Here is a 24,853-nt window from a genome sequence, read left to right on the forward strand (position 1 = left end):
CTTGCCATCCATATTTTAATTGTGTCCCAGTAACTGCATTTTGCCTCCCTGGTGTGGCAATCTCTGTAGTTTGGGAATTACTGCACCCAGGCTGCCCTCTCTGCCCACTCTTTTGAGTCCAACTGAGGAGGTAGAATTTGGGCTGCTATGTATGAGTCCAGTAGCACTGATAGCAGCAGACTGGATAAATTCATGTAATTGAATTCAGATAAATGAGTCTCATGTTGATTTTTATTTATTAAAATCTCTCTAAAAATATGAAACAAGTAAGTCATTTTTATTTTGCATCACCCCCATCTGACGAATATCTTTCATTCTATAAAACCCACTGATGTCTGTTGCTGGTTTAGCTGCAGGTCTTGTTCTGTTCTGAAGAAGCATCATGATGTTCCGTTGCTGTTCTATGTGAACAGGGAAGGGAATGGGAGCTCAGGTGTTGGTTGGAGCCTGGAGAAGAAGAAAAAAAAGGTCACATCATATAGACTGCCAGACACCACTGACTACCCTTAGTCCCTATAATAATACTTGCATTACAGGTGGATGGGATTTCTAGCTACCATAAGCCTAGGACAACAAAGTTTTTCCTCTTTCATGGATTTCAAGTGGATGTGAAGTTGCGGTTAGCGAATGATGTGATAGACAACATTGGGCTTATTGAGTCATTCAGCCCTTGGTTCAACAATCACTTAGGGGTCCAGCCCAAAGCAGTCAGCATGAATGAGTGCTATGGTCCAATTTAGTCCTCAGCCAACAAGAGACCCTGTCAAATGGGTAGGCAGTTATCTGTGCCCATACACACTCAGAAGCTAGTAGGGGTTATTTACTGACACCCAAAAAGGCTGCCTTGCCCTGCAGGTAGTAATTGGCCCCTAGAATCTGGCCTTTTCTAGGCACCTCTGGATGTAAATATTTAAAGGTCAGCTAAGCCCAAAACTAATTCTGGCAGTTGTTTAACTCATGATAGCCATACTAGACCTCACCAATCATAAGCAACCATTTAATACAGAAAAGACTCTCCTTTAGAAATCTGGGGGCTTATCACAGAGTAGAAGCCATGCTTCTCGTGAGATGAGAAAGCCGTCGCCAGCCCCATAAGGCTTTCATTCGACAGAAGTATTGGGTGACTTACAAACCCAAATAGGTGGATACATGTGCCAGTTAGTAGAAATCTTAGCTCTTACTCCAACAAGCTCCTTACCAGTTTTCTGGGCTCCATCTGGATTCTTCCGATTCCATCACGTGGAAGGAGTAGGCATGGCGGGAGTTTGGAGAGCTGTTCAATTCACTTTTATGGACAACTTCTCCATGGATGAGAACCAGGCTCCCTATTCATAAGCAAAGACAAAACCCCAGAGTCAAACTCCAAGATACCTAGCTGTGATTTGTATTGATCTTGACCAACTGGCAATCTGGGTGGCTAAGTGGCAGATGAGATTTAATGTGGATAAATGTAAAAATATGCAAGCCACTTATACCCTTAATGGGATTGCACTAGGCAAATCCATAATTGGGAAGGACCTTGGAGTCCTTGTAGATAATAAACTTGGCTGTAGCAAGCAATGCCAGGCAGCACCTGCAAGGGCAAACAAGGTTTTGAGCTGTATTAAAAGGGGTAAAGATTCATGGGAGGAGGGTGTTATTCTTCCCCTTTACAGAGCACTGGTAAGGCCCCATCTAGAATATGCTGTTCAGTTTTGGTCTCCAGTGCTCAAACGGGACATTATTGAGTTAGAGAGGGTCCAGAGAAGGGCAACTAAGCTGGTAAAGGGTATGGAAAGTCTCAGTTATGAAGAAAGACTGGCCAAGTTGGGTCTGTTTACACTGGAGAAGAGGCGCTTAAGAGGTGACATGATAACTATGTATAAATATATAAGGGGATCATATAATACCTTTTCTAATGTTTTATTTATCAGTAGGTCCTTCCAACAGACACGAGGGCACCCACTCCGATTAGAAAAAGGGAGGTTCCATTTAAATATTCGGAAAGGATTTTTTACAGTGAGAGCTGTGAAGTTGTGGAATTCCCTCCCCGAATCAGTCGTACTGGCTGATACATTATATAACTTTGAAGGGGCAGGATGGATTCTTAGCAAGTGAGGGAATACAGGGTTATGGGAGATAGCTCTTAGTACAAGTTGATCCAGATCAACTTGTACTGGTCCGATTGCCATCCGATTGCCATCTTGGAGTAAGGAAGGAATTTTTTCCCCTCTGCGGCAAATGAGAGAGGCTTCAGATGGTTTTTTTTTGCCTTCCTCTGGATCAACTAGTAGTTAGGCAGGTTATATATAGGCATTATGGTTGAACATGATGGACGTATGTCTTTTTTTCAACCCAACTTTATGTATGTTATGTAACTATGTTACTATGAGTAAAAAAAAAGTTGGGCATCACTTCACTAGGAAGTCCTCTAGTACCCTCACCCTGAACTCATTGAGAAATTAATATCTGTTGTATGGACAGACCTTTAGGAACAGGTGCAGCTACAAACTGATCTTCATCGTATTTTGGCTCTTCTCCCACAAACTCGGTGAGTGGGTAGGTGCCTGGTGGGGTACGAACCATGCGCCGAGAGATACCAGCTGTCAAGACAGGCAACAGAGTAATAGTGAGGATGGCAATTGGCACAAGGTAAAAAAATTGGCATGATATATTGAGATTGGAATTGGATATGGGTGCTAGTAGGCTACAGGGTCATTTAAAGCTTTAAAGTTACATGATGGCTGGTACAAAATCTTGTCTTGGAGAGGCTGAAGGGCTCTGGCTCAATAGAAATGCCACCCCACTGTCTAGAATATTGTTCCCTGGATGGGGGCAAGACCACAAAATAGCTGCTCACCACGGTGGGATCCTGGAATAAACCACAGGCAGCCGTTTTCTTCGGTTGCATCTTGAACAGCAATCCAGAATCCAATGATCCGTCCGAGTGGTTCCGTGTGCAAGAAGGTGGCATCTTGGTGTGGGGTTACTGATAGTAATGCAGACAGAACAGATAGTGGGGTAGGTTTTAAAAAAGTGTAAAGGAATAGATAGGAATACAAACTCAGATTCCCATATTTGTCCTATTTGGCCACCAATCTTTGAGATTTTCAGCCAAACTGGCTGAGCCCAGATACCAGAGAGTCCATTGCTTTGGGCCAATAATCTGTCCAGTCCTATCTGCTTGTGCATGCTCAGCATTAGTGTCTCCAGGGGGTGGGGTGTGACCTTAAGCTGGCCATACACGTGGCGATCTGACGATGTTTCGTGCGACCATCGCACGAAACATCGTCAGATCCGCCACACACCATTCAGGGCTGAATCGGCAGGTAAGGAGGTAGAAACAATAGGATTTCTACCTCCTTCTGCCGATTCAGCGCTGAAGGGAGATTTTGGTCAGGTAAATCAAAATTTTCAAACTGGTCCGATCGGCGAGTCGGCCGATATCAGCAGTTTCCTGCGATATCGGCCAACTCGCCGCCATACCATACACGCACCGGATATCGGCCGACTCACCGACATACCATACACGCACCGAATATCGTACGAAACGAGGTTTTGTACGATATTATCGGTGCGTGTATGGCCACCTTTAGTTTGAGAAGCCATTGTTGTGGCTCTATACCCATCCCAGTCAGGGGCCCCCTCAGTATCTTCCTATACATGTCCATGATTAGTATCGACAATGGGAAGGTGGACATTATTAAACCATTCACCTGGACATGCCCAACAAATTGAGCCCCAGAGGCTCTTACCTTCTCCTCCAATTCCAGGTTGCTGTAAAGCAAAACAAACTGTGAGACGCTACCCTAGCAACCAGGCATGAGACTGAATGCAAGACTGGAGGATAAATAGAAGACTGGAGGATAAATTGCAAGACTTACCTTGAATATGTACATGCTCTGCACAATGACTGGTTTCATAAGGCCCAGCCGCCTTCCTGTCTCCTAGAGAAAGAGACAGAGAGCTCAGAGACAGTGGGTTTTTTTTTCATTTAGAACAATACACGTTCTGGTCCTGACCCACTACTCACCTGTACTTGGGCCTTGTGGGTCACCTCTTTGAAGACAGGACTGTGAGCGTGCAAAGCTTGGAGAGAAGGAATGGGATACACATAACCCACAGTTCTCAGTGTTGTACTACAGATACCATGAATGGGTCAGAGCGCACATGGCACACTTACCGTGCCCAATCTTATTCACTGACTTCTCCCTTGGCACCAGGAAATGTCCTGATTAATGGAAAAATACATTGAATTCCTTTAATGTTCAACCAATGATTACATAGCTTCATCTATGTTCCCTATTGTGTTATTTTTACATATTAGTGGGAAGGTGCCATATTGTTTCCCTTAGACAGTACAGTATGAGGGTACAGCTTATTGTGTGCCCAGAACATTCCTTCTCTGTATATTTGTATTTATACATATGGGAGGGAGGTGCCATATTGTTTCCCATAGACAGTACAGTATTGGGGGGGGCTATAGCTTATTGTGTGCCTAGAACATTCCTTCTCTGTATATTTGTATTTATACATATGGGAGGGAGGTGCCATAGTGTTTCCCTTAGACAGTACAGTATGAGGGTACAGCTTTTTGTGTGCCTAGACATTCCTTCTCTGTATATTTGTATTTATACATATGGGAGGGAGGTGCCATAGTGTTTCCCTTAGACAGTACAGTACAGCGGATACAGCTTATTGTGTGCCCAGAACATTCCTTCTCTGTATATTTGTATTTATACATATGGGAGGGAGGTGCCATATTGTTTCCCATAGACAGTACAGTATGGGGGGGGGGGGGGGGGGGGGGCGGGGGGGGGGCTATAGCTTATTGTGTGCCTAGAACATTCCTTCTCTGTATATTTATATTTATACATATGGGAGAGAGATGCCATAGTGTTTCCCTTAGACAGTACAGTATGAGGGTACAGCTTTTTGTGTGCCTAGACATTCCTTCTCTGTATATTTGTATTTATACATATGGGAGGGAGGTGCCATAGTGTTTCCCTTAGACAGTACAGTATGAAGGTACAGCTTATTGTGTGCCCAGAACATTCCTTGTCTATATATTAGTATTTATATGTATGAAAGGGAGGTGCCTTATCATTTTCCTCACAAGGTTAGAGATTACTTACCCTTCTCATCAAACACCCCCTTTTCAAAGAAAAAACGTATCTTGTCTCCGCTAGTCATAAAATAATCAGCACTGCCCTATGAGGAAAAGCGTTAAAATGGTAACTACCAAGCTATTGCAAATAAAGTGAAACCTATATTACATGCAGTTTTATTGTCTTGATATATACCGTAAATCAAAGGGTAAGTAAAGTCAGAACGTACATTGCATGGAGCTGCTGTATATGGTCAGTGGTACAGTAGCACTAGGCACTGAAGAAGACAAACTCATTGCAATGAAACAAGGCAAGATAGGGACAAGGGAATGGCCTATACAGAGGCTGCCAGGCAATACATTCACCAGGTAAATACGACCTTATTATAAAGACATGTCCCACCTGGGCACGGAGCTGGTCTTCCTGCTGAGTGATGAACTCTGTGCGGCAGTGGGATGGCACATCCATTCCCCCCAGGATCTTTTCAATCTCCTGCTTCATCAGCTCACACTCCTGGGGGCTAAACACCCCCTCCAGTACCAGGTACCCATCCCTGTGATACTGCACAGAGAAGCGCCATTCATTTGGAGTCAGACCACTTTGTGATTCAGGCATTAGGGGAAGGCAGGGTAGGTACATGCCTAGGGTGTAGGTAAGGTGGGGGGGGCACATTTCTAAATGATGTAGGGGGCAGACAGACAGACCAAAGGAAGCAAGTGAATGACAGCTGAAAGAGGGAGGTTGCAATGGTAGCAGCAATGGTACAGTGGGGGTTTTGGTTGTCATGGGTGCAAGCAGGCAGGGGGCACCCTTCCTTGAGCAGCAAAATTACTTGGCTCTGCTAAGGGGCTTAAATATGCCATCCCAGCATAAACCCCCCAACCAGCTGCTTATGTTATTCATGCCAAGTTGTTCGCCTTCCCTGTTCCTGCAGGGGGCGCTGCTGGATTATGGCTATTTTTGTTATATTTATATCGCATTGTTCTCTATGGCACCTTTTTATGGCGTGTTTTAGGGAAAGCAGTGTGAGGCCACAAACGCACACTGCAGCCTGAAAGAAGCAAGCAGTGTGGCAGTTACACATTTGTGTGTGTGACACCATAGACTTTCTGCTTTTTTATTGGTTAATGTCTACACTGACCTGGTTCCCTACTATTTCCAATACATGGAAGATAAAATGGGATATAGGAACCCCGTTAACACTTTTCCTGCCAAATAGGGAGGCACTACACTGTCAGCAAGGAAAGTGGTACAGGAAAAATGAATTGCCTATCCCATAGCAAAACCACTCTGGCAAAATCACTGTCAGAAAAAGGGGTAAAGGGAACTGAGATCAGCTTCCCGCTCATCTGCAAATATATTTCTATCATTTCTCTGTGAAGGGGTCTTCCACCCAAAGTAAATATAATTCTAAGCAGAATTGTTGCTACATTGTTTCAAGAGTCATAACCAGATGAAAGAAGCAAGCACTGCTTTCAACCGCATTTACCTTGACAGAAGAATTTCACTAGGCAGAAAGTTTTAGGTAAAGTTCCCCTTTAAAAGGTTTTGAAATTGCCGATTTCTGCACTTTAGGTAAATGATTGCACATGGTTCCACCCGCCGGTCCCAAATCCAGGGTGAGGGTTGAAAGTTTAGGAAATAAATAACAGAAGCAAACACAAAGTTTACTAAGTAGCAGTGTCTGTAAGGCAGGAACGATTGCTTGGACACCTGGTGTTTAATATCAGTGGTGTTTATATATCAGTGCATCTCATCTATGGTAACTGTCAGTGTAACAACTACCTGCTAAACAGGTGTAATTGGTTCTCCCTGTCCAGGAACAACCTGCCCCACTATTTATTAATTACACGTGTGGTGTTTTTAAATATACTTCTGAATGAAATTGCTGTTTAAAGCAGTATTTATATGCTTTGCACTGTTGGTTCTGACTCCTGAAACAATATAGCAGAGGCCAGGTTAGTAAAAGATCTGGAGAAATGACTTTCACTACAATATTTCATGAGATGCTGGAGGCAGATAATGACCCATCACCCCCCCCCCCCTTCCCGGCTTTAGATCTTTCACTCTAAGCCCATTAGGAAAGAGCATGCAATAAGCTGGCAGTGCTGGACCAGATCATTCTCATGCTGATGGCAGGTGGGTAGTTGCCCTGTATAATCAGAAGGAGATAATCCAAGGCAATAAGCAGTTAAAGGCATGGTAGGGGGTGGCTTCTGTATTGAAAGGAGGGCCAGGAAGGAGAAAGGGCAAGAAACAAGTATTTTCCCATGCCAGTTAGGTCCCTGTGCCCAGGGAAGCCTGGCAGCTCTCACTCACCCTCTGGACCTGCTCATCAGTCACTGGCGCCATGTGTGCAGCAAAGCCTGGAATCCTAGATAGGAAAGCTCCAAGAAGGGGTGGGTTACAGTACGTAGTCAGAATCAGCACAGATTGTATCGGCCAAGGGGCCCTGCCTTCCCACTCTGATCATGTGACCATGTGATTTTGCAAGTTTTCCCAGCTCTGAGAAAGCTTAGCTTCATGGGTGTCTCCAATGCTCTGAGTCATGTTTATAGAAATAATGGGGCGGAGCTCTCCCTATCTTAAAGCCAATGGCACATGGGGAATTGTGGGAAATTAAACTACCTACTCCCTGCAGTCAAAAGGTATTTTTGTCCATTTCATCACCAGCAGTGAGTGCGACTTCCTGCAGGCAACAAATGCTCAGCATTGCGCTGAACGTGCCTTAAAAGGGGTTGCCTACCTTAAAATTAACTTCTAGTACAATGTAAGGCTCAGTATGACTAAGGCAATATATCTTTTTCAGAACTACAGCTCCCAGCATCCCCAGCCAGCCTGCCTTCCGCTGGTGGAACCAGTAAAGAGAGTAGAGGGCACTTAGATTGTAAGCTCTAGGGGGAAGGGTCCTCCTTCTACTGTATCTAACACCACATGGCACTTACTCCCTGTGTATTTATACTTATTTATTGTGTTTATTATAACACTTGTCCTCCCTGTGTATAATTGTGTATATTGTAAGATTGTACAGCGATGCAAATCCTCTTAGCGCAAAGTTATACATTCATAAATTCAAGGGCTGTAACACTAGAGGGACACAGCTATTGATAACAAAAATGCACAACAGCTCTACACCCAAAGCCTAATTAAACAACACTGCATTTATTAGCTTTACTTGCCCTTTAACAACTAACAAAGAAAAGCTGTAATAGTTCCTATGAGAAACAAGTAAATACATACAAAGCAATGTCAGCAATGAACATGGGTCTAAAGTTACAGCATATGGTGAACCCATGAAGCTGCTTGGAGGGCTACAATGTGCCCCCCCAACTATCCAAAGTGATCTACCTAACTGTGTCCATCTGTGAAGCCCCCATATAACTCACTGGTTCTGCTTCTTTCCCCTAAAAAAAAAAAAAAAAATGTCGCTTCCCACCAAAAGGAACAGCCAGTGGTGTGACTTCACATTCTGCACCCCCCACTATCAGGACACCCACTCCATCCCATGCCTGCAAGTGAATGGATCCATCAGCATAATTGCAGATAGTAAGAAGGGTGACAGGGGGATGAGGGTCCTTTCTCTGCCTGTCTGTGGTCACAGGGTCATACAGGGCCATACAGGGCATCATGCCAGCTGCAAACAGTAGGAGGGAAATACATGCACTGGGTACTATTCCTATAATTGTGTCACTGTCACTAAGTGACTGCAACAGACCTTGTGACTGGTCAAATCCCTCCATAGATATCTTCATGGATCCCTCAAAGCAGCTTGTATAGGGAGTTAAAGGGCAACGCTGGCCACATGTATGTCACCAAAATCCCCCTTCTTCTGTAATCATCGGGACTATTCCCTTTATACATCTTAGCCAGCAGGGGGCAGGCTTTACCTAACAATAGCTTTTTGGCTTATGGAAATTTTGATTTGGCTGCAGGTGGCCTGACATCTATAGTGTGTGCCTGATCTTTAACTGGGGCCCTCTCCTCTCCTTATTACCCTTGGGGATGGGACATACATGGCAGGCACAGGTACAGTAAAAGCCTATAGGGGGAAAAAAACAAAGCATTGTGGGGAAAAGCCATGACAACCTTCACCTGATATTGAGACGTAGCCCAATGGGCAGTAAATGCTACCTGCTGATTGGCTACTACAGGTTACTGGCTAAATGTAACGTCCTTTATTAAATAACCCGTACGAGTAAACAGTGGAATCTACATGTGAACAGTAAGGGAAATGAAACAGGGTGGTCTGATATTTGGCACCAAAAGGAGGGGGTAGCACCATAGCATGCTACAACGTGATGGCGCCTCTGCCTTGGATAGGTGGCCTGCCCCATTTGCAATAAATAAAGTAGCCCTGTCACCTGCAGAAAATGCCTTGATCACAAAAAGCAATATGGCCACCACACAGTCCCATGAACACACAGCACATACACAGAGTATTGGTTTCATTTAAAGAGTAAATCAACATCTGCTTTGACACCAAGTGGGTTTTATTCCAAATATGTAAGAAAGGAAATTGCAGGAGGTGATGTACAGTTTGCCTTTAAGACATTCTCTCATATATATATATCTCTGTATCTACCTAAAAACACAGAGGGGGTCGGGCAGTGCCTCCATGTAGGGTGGGGTCAAACACTAACTGCAGCGGGATTATAAGCATCACCTGATACAGGCAGAGCGGTGCTACACAGTCAGTGCACCCGTCCCCCCCTTACACAGACACACATGCGCGGTTGCCCTAAGAGACGATCACCGCCTATAGAGCATGGAAGACAAATATCATTATGCGCCAATATCATTATGTCTGTCTGAATTTTTTCAGACACCTGTTAAAATAGGCACATTCATTAATGCAGAACATCACCATGGAAACCATATTAAAAAAAGTGTTATAAATTAAAAAAAAAAAAAACTACATTACTAAAACTCTAAAATATATTAAAGGACAAGTTAAAAGTGAAATGTGTGTGCAAAGGAGTGTGAGCTGATCCCAAAGCGGGCAGGAAAACTTATGTAACATTGAAAGGCAAATCTGCTCATTAGCAGGGCTGGAGTATAGTGAATTGAGGTTAGTGTTATAAGGATAAGCACTGCCACCTACAGCCAAAGATAGGGCACTGCAGGCACTCCCTAAAGGAATCATGCTCTGGCTGATTGGTTAATGGAGTCAAGGGCTGCAAGAAGCCCAATACCCTGTCTCTATGCCTTGTTGTTGAATAAGGTGCATTTTAGAAGAACAAATGTTACCCAAGCACTTGGCTTAATAGGGGGCATCAATTAAATTTTTTTTTCTCCTGCCTTAAAGAGACAACATACCCTAGGCATACAGCAGGCATCCCAATAATGGCTGTTTACATTAAGACGAGCTTCCCTATGCCCATCTGTATAGAACGACAGACTCAAGAATGGCAGGAAAGCGCAGACACTGAATTGGCATGCTGCAGCAGTCAGCTTTACAGAGCTATAACTCACCCCTGGCTCCAATTGCCAAGAGCTTTCTGGGAGTTGTAGCTCTGCAGCTTATGTACATGAGGTTGCTTATTCCACAATCTGGGGTTAATTACATGAAGTCTGTGCAATAAAAGTATACTGTTCCTTTAAGGCAGCCATTCCCAAATTATATGGATGGGGCAAAACACAATGGAGTGGTATGGCCAAGCCTAAAGGCCAGCTGGGGGTGAAAGGAGTGTCAATGGAAAATCCCTGAATATATAGGAGAGTGACCGCTATGATCATGTAACATTTAAGGGGAGCCAAAAGGATTTTGAGACCAAATCTACAAAGTCAGAATGTTATGTTAACTATGTTAACCCTTTCGGTGCCAACTAATGCAGAAGCTACAATACCCCCGTAGCCCTGATGCTGTCTATACTGCATTTTCAGTCGGCCAACTGGCAACACACAAAGGGTTAAGGGGAAGCTATGCTTGCATGCCATACAGTAATGTAGTGAAGTCTAATGCTTTAATTAAAAAAAAAAAAAAAAGTTACAATTTTTTTCACCCAGTTTGGTTTTCTGCTTGTGCAGCAGAACCTACTTCCTGTTAGTCATGTGACTTGCAACTGGTTGTAACCAGAACACAAGCAGTAAGTATTTAAGACAATATCCATAATAAACTGAATCCCCTTATGATCCTATTACAGAGAAAATGGCTTTAGTCCTCTTCTGGTTTACTGTAAACAATGATCTGCTTGCACCCTCCTGACACATCAAACTATCCTTGCCGCCGATTGGTGCCAGTGAAGGGCCACGGTGTCAGTGTAACAAAAGAGAGATCTTCTATGAAACCAAATGCAATGCTTAAGTCACCCAATTAAATGGAGATTAAAGGAGAAGTAAAGTGTTTATAACATAGGACTACTTCACTGAATGCCTTCCCCAACCGCACCAGGTTCCCAAAGACTGCTCTGCTTCTCCAAAGTGGGGTCAGCAGTTGTACTGTCTGGCTATGTCACATCCAATCTATAATGCTGAGCACTGAAGAGGAGAATATGCACCGGAAGTTGATTGGGTCCTGACTTTGTGTGCCAGCTGCTGGTCAGAAATCCATGGAAGGGACCAGAGGTGATGCAATCAGACATTGCGGCTGCCCACCCTGCTGTGCCTTTTGGCTTTAGGGCCATTTACACATAGGGTTGCCACCTCACCCCTTTAATACTGGCCACATATTAGGATAAAGACACACAGAGCTACTCTGTAGCAGCTACTTATCATGGCTACTACAAAAATAGACAATGCTGATCATTTACTGATAATTGTCTCTACATGTGTTTTAGCAGAGGCTATTCTCAGTATTGTCTATGGCAGGGGATTTTCTGGCATTTAGTAGCCGGACAAGTAGCTGCTACAAAGTAGCGCCATGTCTCTTCACCCTGAAATCCATATCCTGCATGGCTAATTAGCAATTATGGCTGCATTCCGCAGACCGAACTGATTTATGTGCAGCCATACATCTATATTAATTGCTAATTAGCCATGCGGGACGTGAATTTAAAACCAGTAACACCAAAAAATGAAAGTGTATCAAAGTAATTAATATGACGTACTATTGCCCTGCACTGGTAAAAGTTGTGTTTTTTCTTCAGAAACCCAACTATAGTTTATATAAACACCCTACTGTGTATCCATGGGGGCAGCCAGAAGTTGAATAGATTCCCATTGTATTCTACTTTTATCTGCTATGTAACCTGTGCCTTTTCTCCTTTTTTCAGTTCGAATGGCTGCCCCCAGGGCTACACAGCAGGGTATTTATATTTACTATAGTAGTCTTTCTGAAGCAAACACATAACTTTTATCAGTGCAGGGCAACTGTACATTATATTTTGATTACTTTAAAACATTTTTATTTTTTGGCGTTACTGTTTCTTTAATATGCAGCTGGTATTAAAGGGGTGAGGTGACAACCCTATTCAGGGAGTCTGCATGGTGCAGTTGAGGAGCGGCCCTATTTGTTCAATGAGCCCTTCAGAACACAAATTTTAGTGCTTTTAGTGTTCAACCTGCAGCTGGCTGGAAAAATCTAACCAGTGATTGGTTGCTTAGAGTTTATCAATAAGCCCCAGTGTGTTTTATGTGGGTTAAAATGTAAAAAGTGACTTGAGATTGAGAGCAAGAAAACAAATTAATTTCTGTTCATAGCAAACAAGTTAGGCCTTGGCTTTATCCAGCCTCTTGCTACAGGGTACTGTATGTGACTAGAGGGCAGGGCCACACTGCTCTTATCTAGCACCCCTTATCTACTGTTGCACAGACAATGCACTACCAAGAGAAAAAAAAAAAAAAAACAGTCCTGTTGTGTGCTGTTCCTTTAGATTACATTTTAGTATGATGTAGACCGTGATATTCTGAGACAGTTTGCAATTGATATTCATTTTAAACATTTTTATGGCTATTCAGTTATTTAGCTTTTTGTTCAGGAGCTCTCTAGTTTGGTATTTCAGTAGCCATCTGGTTGCTAGGGTCTTATTTTGCTAGCAACCAGACAGTGGTCTGAGTAACAGACTGGCATAAGCATCGGAGGGGAAATGAACAGGAATGTAAACAATCAAATGTAACCATAGCTATAAAATTGTAGCCTCATAGCTGTTTGGCTGGAGGGGTCAGTGACCCCCATTTGTCTTCCCCTTTTCCAGTTTTCAAAAACTATATAATAAAGACCAATAGCAAAAATGCTAGGAATAGCACATTCTATAACATACTAAAGTTACACTTAAAGGTGACTGATTTAAAAACACAGGTGCTGAATGGCAATCAATCTCATACAAGGGAGAGAACCTGTTTGGAGCTACTTAGTAGCAGCTACTTGTCACAGCTACTAAAAGCCAGAAAATACCCTGCCATAGACAACACTGAGAATTGCCATTGGTAAAACACACAGAGACCATTATCAGTAAATGATCAGCATTGTCTATTGTTGTAGCCGTGACAAGTAGCTTTTACTAGTAGCTCTGTGTGTCTTTACCCCTTACACAGCAGCATTGTTTATATAAAGTATAGTAGTGTTTCTGAAGCAAACACACAGCTTTCATTTTTTGGTGTTACTGTTCCTTTAAAGGCATGGGTCACAGATTCTATTAACCCCAGTTTTGGCACCTTCCTTAGTTCTGCAGTACAGATAGGAATGCTACACTGTCGTTCCAGGGGAAGCACCCCCCCCCACTCAGCAGCTTGGGACACCCCTCTTACATTGCATGCAAAACGACAGGAAATTGAGGTTGTCTGTAACAAATGGAGAGCAGCACACACAGCCTGCAATATTGACACAAGGTACACAGGAGCCCCCGGGCCCCTGCCAAAAACAGCTTCACAAGGAAGCCAAGGAGGTTTGAATAGCATAGGGTAAGACTATCTGCCCAGTGAGGAGCTGACTGTGCATCCCCCGGAGTACAAACAGGAACAGGAGGGGACCTTCCTGTCCTGCAAGGGTCGTCCATAAACACACACCCTGGGGGCTTGGTAATGGCCTGGAAAGAACCAATGGTAACATTCTGTTTGTTCAATTGTCAGTAGAACAGGTCCCCCTGGTAGTGCTGGAAACATTTCCATGTAATACAATGTCCCCCTGGCTGAAGCAGGGCCTACAGGGCTGCTACATGCGAGGTGTGTACACAAGCTCCTTCCATGCTGGAGATACCCACAGTGATAAATTGTAGGCTCTATATAATAGTTGTTTCCCTTTTGTTTGTTTGTCAGTGCAGACGCCCTCACCATGTCTCGCTTTCACACCTGCTCCTTTTCTGACCGGCTAAGCTTCTCTTTAACGTCCAGGGGAAGAGTGTTGAACAAGTCTTCTTCTACTACAAGGCCGCTGCGCTTCAGAAGGTGACAGTCACCCAGCTCCACCGGCAGGTACTCTAAGCGGTTACCCCGAAGCTCCACCTGGGATAGGTTGGTGAGCTCACCCACTCGGGAAGGCAGAGACTGCAAAACGTTGTTACCCAAGTTGAGCGTACGGAGCTTCTTGCACAGGAACAGCTCGGCCGGCAGGTTTTCAATCTGCAGGAAAAGAGGAAAACGACAGGGTGGGATAAGGGTCATATATATGGGTCTGTATCTTTTATCATTTATTACAGAAGACACCACAAGTTATTTATGGATACATATTTGAATTATGTCCCCCTGTCTCCCCCCAGATCACCAGTATGAATCCATCTAGGTCTTTCCCCCAAAGTCTTAGAAGCTAATGCCTGGCTTGGGGGGGGGGGGAGAATCATTGTTTACATAACCTGACCCCAAAGTGCAACATCAACCACAGAGACACTGGGAAAGTGGCTTAACGTCCCCATACACGGACCGATTATCGGGCCGTGTAGGGGCAGAACCGAGGGGCCTGGCCGACCGATATCTGGCCTGAAATTGGCCAGATATCGATTGGCCAGGTTAGAAAATCCAGTCGGATCGGGGACCGCATCAGCTCGTTGATGCAGTCCCTTAACTGACTGCCCCATTGCCGCGTGTAGAATTCGATCGTTTGGCCCCAGAGCCAAACGATCTAATTCGCCTGCATGCCTTCCCGATATCACCCACCCATAGGTGGGGATACTGGGTGAAGATCCGCTCGCTTGGTGACATCGCCAAGCGAGCAGATCTGCCCATGTATGGCCAGCTTAAGTCAGAAATACAGGTCTCAAAAGCGGATTCATGCAGTGGCACGCAGGAGATCTGCAGGGAGGCAGCCAGAGGGTTCATTAACGGGATAATGACAGGTTTATGCTAAATGTGGAAGTGTCATTATCCTTTTAAGTGTGGTGTAGATAGGGATATTTTGAGACACTCTGCAATTGGTCTTCATTTTTTTATGGTTTTAAAATTGTTTTTTTCAGCAGCTCTCCAGTTTGAAATTTCAGCAGCTATGTGGTTGCAAACCGCCCTGTCAGTCAGTGTTATGTGTGTCAGTGTTATGGTGAAGGAGGTTTGTGTTGCCTTCTTATCTCACTTTGGCACACAGGCCCGTGTGTATGCAGTGACTCAACGCCCAAGTACAGTCCGAGGCCCAACATTCTGTATTCTCCAGTGGTTTCATTGCTGCACCGACCTCAAGCTAAAAGCTCCTTCCTACTAACCAGAGCTGCAGGGAAGCTTTTCCTGTCTAAAATGGGATCACCTGTAAGCTTTTCCGGTCTATCCCAGGGCAACACAAACACACAGCACAGACACACTCAGCAGAACAAATCAATTATTAATACCCCTTTGCTACACTGGGATTTATAAGCCGTGAACATTGCATTCTTAACTGGCAATTCTAAATAAGTTAAGAGAAATGGAGTGTGATCCTGACTGATTCACGTGCTATTGTATGTGTGAGAAGCGGTATTAACATTTATATGTCACTTACACTAATGGCAAACACAACACCCTGCTCACGTGAGCTACAACTGAGCATTGGGTTTATCTAGGCTGTATAATAACAATACAGAATTTAAAGGGGTGGGACACCAGTCATAAACTTACAGGTGATCCCATTTAGGAGAAAGTGGTCATGGGAAATTGCATTTTGAGATCTGGTCAGGCAATGTGGCCAATTTTGACTATACTGCCCGACCATGGAGATATGTATGGCCAAGTCCTGGGGCCCCTCAGATCCGTGTCCTCAATCCACCAAGGTTGCAAGATTATTGGTCTAAGGGAAAATTTCCATTGGTCAGGAGAAAGAAAGCAAAGAGAATCCACATCTCTACAGCTTCTTCTCACTTCTTGGTTTCTGGATGTTGGGGTGGTTTGCACAACAATAGAAAGGTGGCCATTATGCTATATTTTGCCCTGTGGGCGAGTTAGTAAAATATTATGCGGGTCAGGCCTTATGACCACCATAAGAATACACAGCCTGTAGGACGACCACGTAATGTGATTGGCTGCAAGATTTTTTTTTAAGCTATAAAACACTGGAAAGCAGCGCTGGAGCACATTAACTACTTACATGGTTGGCGGTTACAGCAAGGTACTGCAGGCTCTGCAGGTGGCCAATTTCTGGCGGGATGCTGCTGAGGGAATTGTGGCTCAGGTCTAGATGCCGAAGCTTGCGGCACAGGAAGAGCTGGGTGGGGATTTTCTCTATCTTGTTGCGGTTCAGGTAGAGCCGTTCAAGGCTAGCCAGATTGCCGATCTGAATGGGTATATAGGCTATGTGATTGTACCATAACTTCAGGCATGTGAGCCGGTGCAGGTGCTGGAAGCTTATGATCTCTTCAATGGTCTTTAAATTGTTGTCCTTCAAGTCAATCTCTTGCAGGTTGTGAAGGCTGAAGATAGAGTGAGGAATTCTCTCTAAGTCACAGCGCACCAGCTCCAGTTCAGTCAGGTTGACCATCTTTTTAAGACTGTTGAGAACCATCAGCTTTGTTCCCTCATTGTTGACGGACAGCTTCTGCAAGTGGACCCCGACGTCTGTCACCACCTGAGGCAGCTTAGTAAGGTTGCTCTTCAATCTCAGAACTTTGAGCCTCTTCAGCTCCCGGAGGCCATCGATAACAATGTACCGGTTGTTTTCTGCGCTCAAGTTGCCAGTCAGGTGGAGTTCCTCCAGGTTCTTAAGGCTGTATATCCACAAGGGGATCTCCTTGATGTCCGTGAACTTGATGTGTAGTGACTTAAGGTTCTCCCGCAGGAAGGCAAGAGCCGGAGCTTCAATTTTAGCTGCTGTGTGGTACAGCCATAGCTCTTTCAGGCCAGTGAGCTGGGCAATACTTGGAGGGATAGTGACATCTGGTATTAACTCGAGTTTTAGCACTTCCAGCTCTACCAAGTCGAAGACCGTGTCAGGTATCCCGCTGAGCATGAAAAGATGCAGCTCCAGTTTCTCCTGAGAATTCTTTGTGATCCTCTGCCGCAGTTTGTCGAGGGTCCACTCGTGATTGAGATTAAGCTGGCGAAGTTTGTTCTCGCTGACCTCCGACAAGAACACAGCAAAACGCTTGGAGTAGAGAGGATCGTACTGGTCTATGAGGTGCAGCATGAAAGCAAAGTCGTTCTTGACATCGGGGATGTCGCTGTAGCTGCTCTCCTCCCTGATGGACTCAAAGGAATACTTCTTTAAAGAACGTCTCAGCATCCACCAGAGAGTGTAAACACAGACTAGGCCGTAGAAACCCACCAGGCTGATGTAGAAAGATGCCAGGATCTTGAAGAGAGTAGCCAGCGGGTGGGCACATCGGTACATCCGGTACCCAGTCAGGCTCTCTATGTCCACCTTGCAGTCCACGTCGAATTTAATGCTGCTAACGTAGTACACAGTGTAGCACAAAATAATGATGAACTTAATGACTTTGATGATAGTCTGACGCATGTACAGCCGGTACACAATATCCCCTTCCTCCACGTGAGTCCTGAACTTTTTCACCTTTTCAAACAGTGCTTTGGCTTGCTCTCCTTCCTTTTTGTCCAGCACACCCGTCTCTGACCTGTCCACAATCCCCTGCTCGACCCTTGACTTGCTCCTCTGGAGCATAGGCACTGTTGCTTCCACATCTTCGCTTGCAGTGGAGGACTTTTTGTCTACTGAGCCATTCATCTTTCCTCCGGTGGGCTTTGGGTCACTCTCTTCAACGACTGTCTCTGAGAGGGCCCGGGTGGTCCAGGGAGAATCAAAGCATTTAAGCAAGATGGAGACGAAATGCTCAAGTTTTGAGCTTGTACGGGGGAACTTGAACCAGAAGTTGCTGCAGGCCAGGAAGATCAACGTGTGCAGCAGGACAAGGTAGGGAAAGTACTTGGCAAACCAGTGCAAGCGGTTCTCGTAGCACACTGCATCCACATAGTTGTACTGATGCCTATCCAGGTCATATTTAATACCTGTGGGTCCTGGTGCAAGTGGAGGTGACAGGGTAGAATTTGTATAGAGATCTGTCTCTGGCACATTCCAGGCCCGGTAGGAATCATTGCAGGAGTCATGAGTGACCCACTTGCACGGAAGACAGATCATCTTGTCCTGCGTGACCTGCAGGGTGCCCCCGAACACTGCTATCATAAGCATGACGATGGAGATGTAGTCCGTGAAGACGTCCCACCATGGTTTGAGGATACGGTAAGCCGGCTGGGTGTCAGCAAAGTACCGCAACTCTGTTACCGGAATCATGGCTCACCTAGAAACAAGGAAACAGAACAGGTGTCACTCAGGGGAAAAACATACAGAAAAAGGGCATGGCTTCCAAGCATGGTTGTAAATAGAAGGGAAAGGAAGTTAGCTACCAGCTTGATAGCTGAGAGCTATAGAGAGCTGGTGACCCCCCCCCCCCTCAAACATGGGAAAGCAGTGTAAGGGAAGAAAGAAATTGATCTGTTGCACAGGTGGGGGTGGGCGACAGAATGTATGTCACTCAGGGAAACCCATATTTACTGCCACAATCAGAGTGCATTCCTAGGAGTGACACATCACGGAAAAGCTTAAACCGTACAGCTACTAAGTGTATTAACCACAATGGGGTACATGTTTGGGTAACTGAATACTTTCCCTGTAGTTAACAAGTCCCAGCTGCCCTTCACCACAACACAACATAGTGAGCCAGGCCCTATAGCACAGAAGCAGCAGGGCAGGGAGGAGATCCTCTCTGCCCACACACAGCAGGGAGCTGAATCATTCCATTAGGAGACATAAATGAAGGTGACCTTTAATAATGGCCGGCCATGGACAGCGGCAATAACAGCTGCTGGCTCTCATTAATAACTGATTTATAAACTGCTCTCCGCTAGTCTGTAACCCCTAGTCTGATGGATTAGTACATAGGATCTGCAGATAGAAAATGCAACATATTTAAGTATATGGAGACTGGCCTCACTAAGAGATTGTGCGCTTAGGCCTATGGCACACGTAATGTTCCTCTGTCGGCTGGAATACCCTTGATAACCCTGACATTCATATGAGTGGAAACCTGCAATGGCCTGGAAATTCAACATTTTTTTTTGAGAGGGGGGAGGTTGTTGTGAGCAATGCCAAGCAGTACCCACTGAAGTGAATGGCAGCTGGCATTGAGTGGGAATGGACGTTAAAGACAAGGATTCTTCTGATCCCATACCTGAGCCTGACCAATCAGTTTAGGGAATAGCCAGGGTACAGCGCCTAACAGGTTCTGATGATAAAATTGTACACTAGGTCATGGGGTTACCCGAGGCAAGACAGTCAGTGCTCAGACACTTCTATCATCAGGCTCTGCCTACCCTGGCTGACAACGCTATAACCGGACCATCAAGTTCATAGTCTCAATCACAATTGAACCTTTAATATCCTTAGTCAGCGGGGTGGGGCTTTATAGTTATTTTGGTCACTGCAACAACAGAGCATGCCAATGTTCACATCAGCCCTCCAGGGCACATCCCTAGTAACATGGTACGGTGGCTGATGCTTATTTATACAGTAATTGCTATTGCAAGCAGTGTTTATGCACTGCTGGTTCTGTTTCTTGAAACAATGTAGCGAAGGTCAAGCTTGCCTGATACTTCACAGGTAGCCCCCAGGGCAGAGAATATAAACAGCAGAACAGATAATGCTTTCAATAGCAATTAAATTTACAAGACAAAAGATACGGCGCCCAAGGCCGTTCCTTTTGTGTTATTTTTGGGTTTACATCCACTTTAAATGGCTGTAGAAGTATTAGGGAAGGGATGGTGTCAGGGAGGGCGACATGCCTGTGGGTGGTATGCCTGCAGGCGGATTTTTATTGCAGCGTGCTAGGTGCTCAGTTAAACAGTTGCCATAGAAGGATAAATCAGCAGGAGCAAAGCAGAGCAGGAGCAGGCTGTTGGCTCAGGGCCAAGAAACAACACATTCAGCAGGCACGTAAACAAGCTGGGATACACACAGGGAAATGCTAATGGTGCAAATAGTAAATATTTGCTTGCTCTGTATCCTGACAAGGGAAAAATAAACTACAAACAGATACATCTCTACAAGCATAAACATGTACTTATATGAGAGTACCGCTAACTATGTGGCCAGAACATTCCTTCTCTGTATATTTGTATTTATACATATGGGTGGGAGGCGCCATACTGTTTCCCTTAGTACAGTACAGGATGAGGGTACAGCTTATTGTGTGCCCAGGACATTCCTTCTCAGTATATTTGTATTTATACATATGGGAGGGAGGTGTCATAATGTTTCCCTTAGTACAGTATAAGGGTATAGCTATTTGAGTGCAGAAAGCATATCTTTAGATACAGTTGTGTGGGAGCAGACATAAGAAGGAACACACTACTATTTGCTGCTTCAGACTTGGGAGACTCTTTGGATGCAGTGGAACATACCATAAATAAGTGTATTTTTCCATAAGGTGAACAATACAGTGTCAACAAGAACCATAGCGACGTCTTAACCCAGTAAATCCCTGCAGCACCAAAACCTCAGGCAACATCTATTCATTTTTGTTTTAAGTATAAGGGTGAAGACACACGGAGCTACTTAGTAGCAGCTACTAAATGCCAAAAAATACCCTGCCATAGACAATACTGAGAATTGTTTCTGCTAAAACACATGTAGAGACAGCTACAAAAACAGACAATGGTGATCATTTACTGAAAAATGGTGTAAAATTCTGATGTAAATACTGATGTAAATGATCAGCAGTCTGTTTTTGTAGCTGTGACAAGTAGCTGCTACTAGTAGCTCCGTGTGTCTTCACCCTAAGGGGGAAGCACAATAAAAGGGGAGAGGTTGCTCCAAATCCATCATTTACTTCCCCACTAAGTTTGGCCAAATGCGACTCCTGCAAGAGCTGGTATTGGGCAGAATTCAGCTACTCAATGGGGCAAGCGAATGGTTAAAGGAACAGGAACCAGTAACACCAAAAAAATATAATTGTTTTAAAGTAAATGAAATATAAAGTACTGCTGCCCTGCACAGGTTCCATAGCAGATAAGCTCTGTAAAACTCCATTGTACTCTACAGAGCTTATCCGTTATTTCCTATGTAACTTGTGCCATTGAGCCCTATTTCAATTGAAATAGCTACCCCCCTCTGGCGACACAGCAGCTTCTATTAACCTGCAGTTTCTATAAACCAGTGCAGGGCACAGTACATACTATTTTATTACTTTGATGTGTTTTCATTTTTTGGTATTACTGTTGCTTTAATGCCTAAGGAAATGCCAAATTAGAGCGACCTTGTGCAGGAGGGAGGAGGAGAGAAAGGGAATATAAAGAAGTCTTAAACAAACATGCCCCCTCCTTCCCCCACAACATTACAGGCACACTCCTACTGTAGCCATGCCCCCTGCACACTGCCGTGCTGGCACAGAGTCACAGGATAATAAGCTTTATCAATAGGCCTCTTGTCTTTTTCCCCCCAATCAATAGACAGGACATGTCATATTGTATACACAGAAGATTCACCATCACAACAAAAAGACATACTTGCTGCATCACAACAAAAAGACATACTTGCTGCTTGCCAAGAACTTCCACTGATCAAATGCCAATGGTCAGACTCCTGTGTGGAAAGTTCCTGGCAAGCAGTATGGCAGCTCAGTATATAATACAATGCAAAGAAGTGACTATTAGAAGTTAATCAAAGCATAGTTATAAGAGTTGATACCTGCACAGAAGGAACTAGCATAACATATATCACTGTACTGGATCCACCAAGCAGTGTGCCATGACTGAGAAAAGTCCTGTGTGACATTAGCCATACAATTAACCCCTGAAGGGCTGACCCCACACAGACTCTCTATCACTGTTGTCAGGCTCCTTAGACTGCTGACAGTGCTATGGCCCAGTTAAAGGTGCCTCTGTGATGGTGCCAAGCACAAATGACAGCCATAAGGCAGCAGGGAGGGTGCCTGTTTATGCTGATTCATCAGAGAGAGTACGCACGCTTGCTCAGAAACACACTGTCCAAGAAAAGCACCGGCAAAGACCTTCCCTGCGACAAAAGGATGTTGGAAGGGCAAGTAGCCACCCACTGAAAATTCCCAGCATCTGCAATCCCAGCACAGCTTTACAGGAAACTCAGCCCACTGGGAGTTGCAGTTGTGCAACAGCTGGGAAAAGGCTTAGGTTTAAAGGGACAGAGCCCACCATAACCACACACACTTACCTCTAGCTGTGCTATCTGCGCCACAGGTGGAATGTATAAGAGATACCCCAATATGCGTAGATCCACTGCTCCATGGGAGCGCATTCACCTGAAACAAAAGCACATATCAATGAGCCACATTCACTATTCCACGTATGAACTCCGTCTCTGTGATTAACATTCTTGCACATGAATAACTGCCAGTGTGACATGCCAGCACTGAAATAACTCGCCTCTACAAATTACACACAGCACAAAGCAAAACATTTCCCAGCACAGCGAGTTCCGACTGCTGAGGGCTCTTTACCAATGGGACTCGGGTGAAAGGATTCTACTTGTGGCATCCCCACAGGAATACTGATTTCTATTGTGGGTTTTTGGAACTACTATGTGACACATTCACCTAGCCCAGCATGCTGGGATTTGTAGTTCCCAGGACAGATTAACCCTGCTCAGTACTAAAGATAACAGAACCCTTAAATAATGGGCAAATATTACAATATGGAGGTTATACTCTAGGCCTGTGAGCCCAGAGTGAGGCTGGCATGGGCCTTACTAGTCAAGTGGCCTCCAGCCAGTACCAAAAGGAACCATGACCAATTAGACAGATGGACTAGATTCACTAGAATCCTAGGAAAAATCCCACTGGACCCCAGTCCTGCAGGGCCCTAGATAGTCCCACAGTCCTTCCCTGCCACCAGTCACTGCTGGAGGAAGTGGCCCTGACATGTGCAGCAGTGGTAGCAGCAGCCTATTGTGGGGGTTCTAGATGTACGCTTTGCCAGTGGCCCCAGAGATCACCAGTCCATTGCTGATCCTATGGCACTAACAGCCACTTGAGGGTGCCCCCATGTGGAGATGTAAACAAACTGTTGCTCCAGTGAATACACAGATGGACAAAGGGACAAACTATTGGCACTACACAAGGATGGGATTGCCAATGTGCTGGGAATTAGCCCCAAACTAACTTGGCATGGTCCAACAAAAAAAACACCTGTGCATTAGAGTAATGAGCCCTGTTTTTGCCTGCAACCCTTCCACCCAATGCTGGACTCAAACTACTGAACATACCAAATCCTTTACTAATGATCCAGCCATACAATGACTCTACTTTGCAAGTTTAAGGGGGCCCTAAAAATGATTTTGCTGTGGGGCTCCAATAACTTCAAGTTACAGCATTGAGCACTGGCACTTATATATCTAAACAGCCCCAGGGCAAAATATGCCCCAAAGAGCTACAATCTGATTGCTAAATACTAAAGGGACAAAGCTAGGCAAATAGAGATGGGGGAAGCGGTCAGACTGATATACATACACCTAAATACATTAGTTCAGAAAGACAACAAATATGCACACATGGATACAGAGACAGACATGAACTTCATACAAACATAAAACACCCCCTGTTCCTTTCATTAAAGAACAAAATAGTTCTTGGGTGTAGTTACCCTTTACCCTAGGGTCCCCAGATGTGGTAAACTACAAGCATGAGAGATAAGTTGCAGACATTAGGAGAGCTATACGCGTGTATATACAGTATGGGTGTACCCCACCCAGTGGGACAAAGGGAATCACCCATTAGGAGAGAACTCTATCCTCGGGGTAAAAGCCTTTCTTTTGCCCCACTGACCCCCTCCCAGATTCCCACGAACACCCACGCACTACACGTAAAAGTAACTCGCCGCTTTGTTATCCCATGACACTCACATCCGTGCCCGGGTACTTACCTCACCCAGTCCCACTCTGTCCCTCAGCTTCACACTCCAATGCACCAGTTCAAGGCCCCACCCCGGAAATTACGCTTCAATTCGGGATCTGGCCTGCCTAAAAGATGGGCGTCATTAGGAGTCGGTATCCTGCCCCCTGGGGGGCGTGGCCTCACAGCTCCCGATCAAAGTCAATGCCGCCATCTTGGTTGTGGGCAGATATTCTTTCCAAATAGAGATCCTGCGATTGGTATAATTATTTCTCGTTATATGAATGGGCGGTATAGAGATGTATTTGTGGTGGAAAGGTTTAAGTTGATATTATTTCCCCATTGTTATACTTCCGATTGGGTTGACACATTCTTACAGCCCTTAGTGGTCAAATTAGACTCTTACTTAAGGCATATTGGACATCTATTACATATCCTTAAACCTCTTTCCTGGTCAAATATATATAGATGGGTTACAATGGAACGTCAAATCCCTGTATTTCTCCATTCCACATAATAAGGGGATTAAATTAGTTACTAAATTTCTTGAGGATACTAACATTGCGGAAC

At 44.8% G+C, this 24,853-nt stretch overlaps 2 protein-coding genes across 2 annotated transcripts; both read right to left on the reverse strand.

Annotated features, from left to right (window-relative positions):
* Window positions 1–213: 213 nt before the first annotated feature.
* Window positions 214–7,454, reverse strand: phyhd1 (phytanoyl-CoA dioxygenase domain containing 1). The gene is given in 11 exon segments (NM_001114066.1): window positions 214–447; window positions 1,199–1,325; window positions 2,466–2,582; window positions 2,840–2,968; window positions 3,735–3,756; window positions 3,864–3,926; window positions 4,013–4,068; window positions 4,163–4,210; window positions 5,115–5,190; window positions 5,490–5,648; window positions 7,407–7,454. Coding segments are annotated over 11 exon segments (876 nt in total). The 5' UTR covers window positions 7,440–7,454; the 3' UTR covers window positions 214–401.
* Window positions 7,455–14,254: 6,800 nt separating this feature from the next.
* On the reverse strand, window positions 14,255–24,419 carry lrrc8a (leucine rich repeat containing 8 VRAC subunit A). The gene is made up of 4 exons (XM_002935506.4): window positions 24,315–24,419; window positions 22,609–22,696; window positions 16,504–18,664; window positions 14,255–14,582 (listed from the first exon to the last, which is right to left on the reverse strand). Exons 3-4 carry the CDS (start codon window positions 18,655–18,657, stop codon window positions 14,307–14,309), a joined length of 2,430 nt encoding a protein of 809 aa, XP_002935552.1. The 5' UTR covers window positions 18,658–18,664; window positions 22,609–22,696; window positions 24,315–24,419; the 3' UTR covers window positions 14,255–14,306.
* Window positions 24,420–24,853: the final 434 nt, after the last annotated feature.

The sequence above is a fragment of the Xenopus tropicalis genome, chromosome 8 (assembly GCF_000004195.4).
Source record: "Xenopus tropicalis strain Nigerian chromosome 8, UCB_Xtro_10.0, whole genome shotgun sequence".
In the NCBI taxonomy this organism is placed as follows: domain Eukaryota; kingdom Metazoa; phylum Chordata; class Amphibia; order Anura; family Pipidae; genus Xenopus; species Xenopus tropicalis.

Excerpts from the sequence above, each read along its gene's own strand:
- lrrc8a (XM_002935506.4), bottom strand. The coding sequence starts at position 18,657 with ATGATTCCGGTAACAGAGTTGCGGTACTTTGCTGACACCCAGCCGGCT. Across the intron at positions 14,583-16,503 it reads TTGCTGTAACCGCCAACCAT|ATTGAAAACCTGCCGGCCGA; the intron begins GTAAGTAGTTAA and ends CTTTTCCTGCAG.